The 2,847-nt window shown below is 40.7% G+C and overlaps 1 protein-coding gene across 2 annotated transcripts; it reads right to left on the reverse strand.

Annotated features, from left to right (window-relative positions):
- Nucleotides 1-413: 413 nt before the first annotated feature.
- Nucleotides 414-2,643, reverse strand: LOC121234286 (trihelix transcription factor GT-3b-like). Of its 2 annotated transcripts, none has more exons than XM_041130169.1 (3): nucleotides 2,091-2,643; nucleotides 639-1,299; nucleotides 414-596 (listed from the first exon to the last, which is right to left on the reverse strand). In XM_041130169.1, exons 1-2 carry the CDS (start codon nucleotides 2,457-2,459, stop codon nucleotides 697-699), a joined length of 972 nt encoding a protein of 323 aa, XP_040986103.1. In that variant the 5' UTR covers nucleotides 2,460-2,643; the 3' UTR covers nucleotides 414-596; nucleotides 639-696. The 2 variants fall into 2 exon arrangements, with proteins under 2 accessions (XP_040986103.1, XP_040986104.1); XM_041130170.1 differs by having other exon boundaries at nucleotides 639-1,308; nucleotides 2,091-2,642.
- Nucleotides 2,644-2,847: the final 204 nt, after the last annotated feature.

Consider the following 2,847-nt stretch of genomic DNA (forward strand, 5'->3'; position numbering starts at 1 on the left):
GATTTTAATCGCCTGAATTTTCAGGATTTTCTTGTTTCCTCTACCTTGATCTAGTTAGGTCTTGTCTCTTATATCATCTTGTTTATTTGGATTATGTCTATCTTTATTAATACTATCGTTTATTAAAAAAAAAAAATTATGGTAACTGCCATTAAGATAGTACATTACAATCCACAATCACACTTCAATTAAAAAGAAAAATCAATCCAGCTTTAAACAACAATACATGAAATAATACACCAATGTCAAGGGAAAAGGACAAAAAATTTAAAAAAAAAAAAAATACAACCAACATGCTTGACATTCTCGCTATGTTCTTTCCTTGGGAAAGAAATATGCACATGAAGCAAAAAATAAGTGAACAGAAAGTCTATGAAACAGGATCAAGATCCATGGATATGAAACTATGCCTCTTGGTAGTTATGAATGAATATCCAAAAACTGTCGATAGATGTCAATTTAGCAAACAAAGGACCTTATACCTAAACAAATAGCAACTGTCTGCCTACATCCTGTTTATATCTTTTTTTCCTTCTCTCTCTCTCTCTCTCTCTCTCTTTTTTTTTTTCCCCCGTTTGTTTTCACTCTTAGAATGTCTTTCTTCATCAGCTGATAGCTTTCTCTGTTCAAGCAACCCAAGTAAAACCATAACATGTGGAAGCAATGAAGAGATCAAAGGGAGAGACCATCTCCACCTCAAAGGTTATTTTCATGGAGAAGTTTGTTCAAGAGGGTGGTCAGCAGGGCATCCCTCCTCTCAGCTCGGGTCTCTTCTCTCATCCTCCTCTGCTCTTCCCTCTCCCTCCAAGTCTGCTCAGCCATTATCCTCTCTCTTTCAAGCTTTGCCATTGTCTGTCGCCATTCCTGCTCAAAAAAAACCCGCTCTTGAACATGCCTCTCCATCATCTCCCTCCACTCCATCTCCATCCTATGTTGCTGCTGGAAAAATTCCTTCAGCAATTCCTGAATGTCACTGTTTTTACTCGTGCTAGCATGACCCATGTTGCTTGCTCTTGAAGGCTTGTCCAATGATAGTCTTTCAGCCTTCCTTCTTCTGGAATTGATTTTGGTAGGCCTCTCCCCGTCACTATCATATTCATCCTCGTCTTCTTCATCTGAGATTTCATCTGAGGACCGATCTCCAGTTGATCTTTTGAAACTTTTCTTTGCCTGGCTAGAACCTGCCTCAGATTCAAGAAGTAATCGCTGCATGTTCTTTGCTCTTTCAGTGAATACCGCATGGAGTTGATCAAAAAAGGGGCACTGTCGTACATTATCTGGATCAGATGTCTCCTTCCCCTGTACGAGCTATACGAGATTATCTAAGTAAGAAGGAGCAAGTAATGCAAGTCTCAAGTATGAAATAATTTGACATCTTAACCATTCACTATTAGCAAGAGAACCCAAACTTTTTAGGTCCATCCATGGACTTAAAAAGCAAACGGGGTTGTCAAATGGAGTGCTAGTATCATTTCCCAAGTGAAAGTTGAACCAAACATTTACTGTCAATGGCAAAAAAAGACAAATCTCAGAAACACTCGCTCATTTAGGACAGCAAACGATGGTTAAAGCATCAAGCTCATGTATTTTTTTTTTCTCAGACAATCATGGGGTAGAGCAGAAGTGACAGGAATCTAAACCCATTGATAGTTGGTATGCTCGTAAAGGATCAAATATTCCATAACTTCATATTTCTTCTAGGACTTGACGAAATGGTAGTGAAAATTTTAAGTTGATTGTGCTATGGTACTGCAAGTCTCCTGAGGCCCCTGGTTTGATTACTAAAAAAGGGGAGGAGCATATGGAGTTTTATACTTATCACGATTTAGAACTTGCCTTCTCGCCTCTTTTCATGAAAACCATTCAGCACGCGTTATTGTTCACAGGAATCCTTTGTGCAAAAGGAACAAAAAACACTACGATATGCAAAACTCGTCAAAATCTTGTCTCCCAGAGTTGCAATTACCTTCGGCCTTGCAGAAATCAGATGCTAAAAAAAATAAACCCGAATTGAATGAATTCCGCAATTCCGGTTAGAGAGAGAGAGAGAGAGAGAGCCACGAGAAGACAAGGGCAGAGAGAGAACCAACCTTGTAGCGATTGAGGAGGTTCTTCCACTTGCATTTGCACTGCTCGGGCGTCCTCTTGTACCCTCTCTCGCTCATCCTACCGCTCACCACCTCCCAAAGCGCCGTCGTCTTGCTCCTCTTACCACTGTTGGGAACGCCGGAAATGGTGTTAGCGTTAGTAGCGGCGGTGAGGTCCCTCTCCATCTCGACCTCCGCACGGATCGCGATGAACTCCCTCGTCTCCTGCTGGCTCCACTGAGGCTGCGTCGGAGTCTGTGGGCCAACCCTCTCCAAAGGAGGTTTTGGATTAGGATTAGGATTAAGAAGACTGACCGACTTCATCATGTTCATTCGGCCCAAACCTTCAACATCAGCTCTGCCACCGAACATCAAATCCTTCCCCAAGAATTTGTAGTCGTGATTCGGGGGTCCTCTGCTTCTAGGTGGGTTTTGTCTTTTTCCTTCTCTGGTGCTTCTCTGAGAGATCTCCGTTTTCTACAGCTCTCCCTGTTTCCAGTCCCTTCCAGTTTGCTTCCTGTACAAGACTGGTATCGTTGAAAACTCATCCCTTCTTTTGGTAATAAATAAATATTTGGTTTGTGCTACTTCGATTTTCCTCCCTCTCGGTGCTTGCCGCCCGACATTCACGTCACATGTCCATAGATTTTTAAATTTTAAAGTGTAATATTTTTTATTTATACAAATATTTTAGGTAAATAGATTTATAAATTATCGCGATTTAATAACTACTCGTTAAATTATATATATTTTTATTTTA

This window comes from Juglans microcarpa x Juglans regia, chromosome 6D (assembly GCF_004785595.1).
Source record: "Juglans microcarpa x Juglans regia isolate MS1-56 chromosome 6D, Jm3101_v1.0, whole genome shotgun sequence".
Lineage (NCBI taxonomy): Eukaryota > Viridiplantae > Streptophyta > Magnoliopsida > Fagales > Juglandaceae > Juglans > Juglans microcarpa x Juglans regia.

Coding starts and splice junctions, on each gene's coding strand:
- LOC121234286 (XM_041130170.1), bottom strand. CDS start 2,459: ATGTTCGGTGGCAGAGCTGATGTTGAAGGTTTGGGCCGAATGAACATG. Junction 1,309..2,090: donor ACCTCCTCAATCGCTACAAG/GTTGGTTCTCTC, acceptor AATCTCGTATAG/CTCGTACAGGGGAAGGAGAC.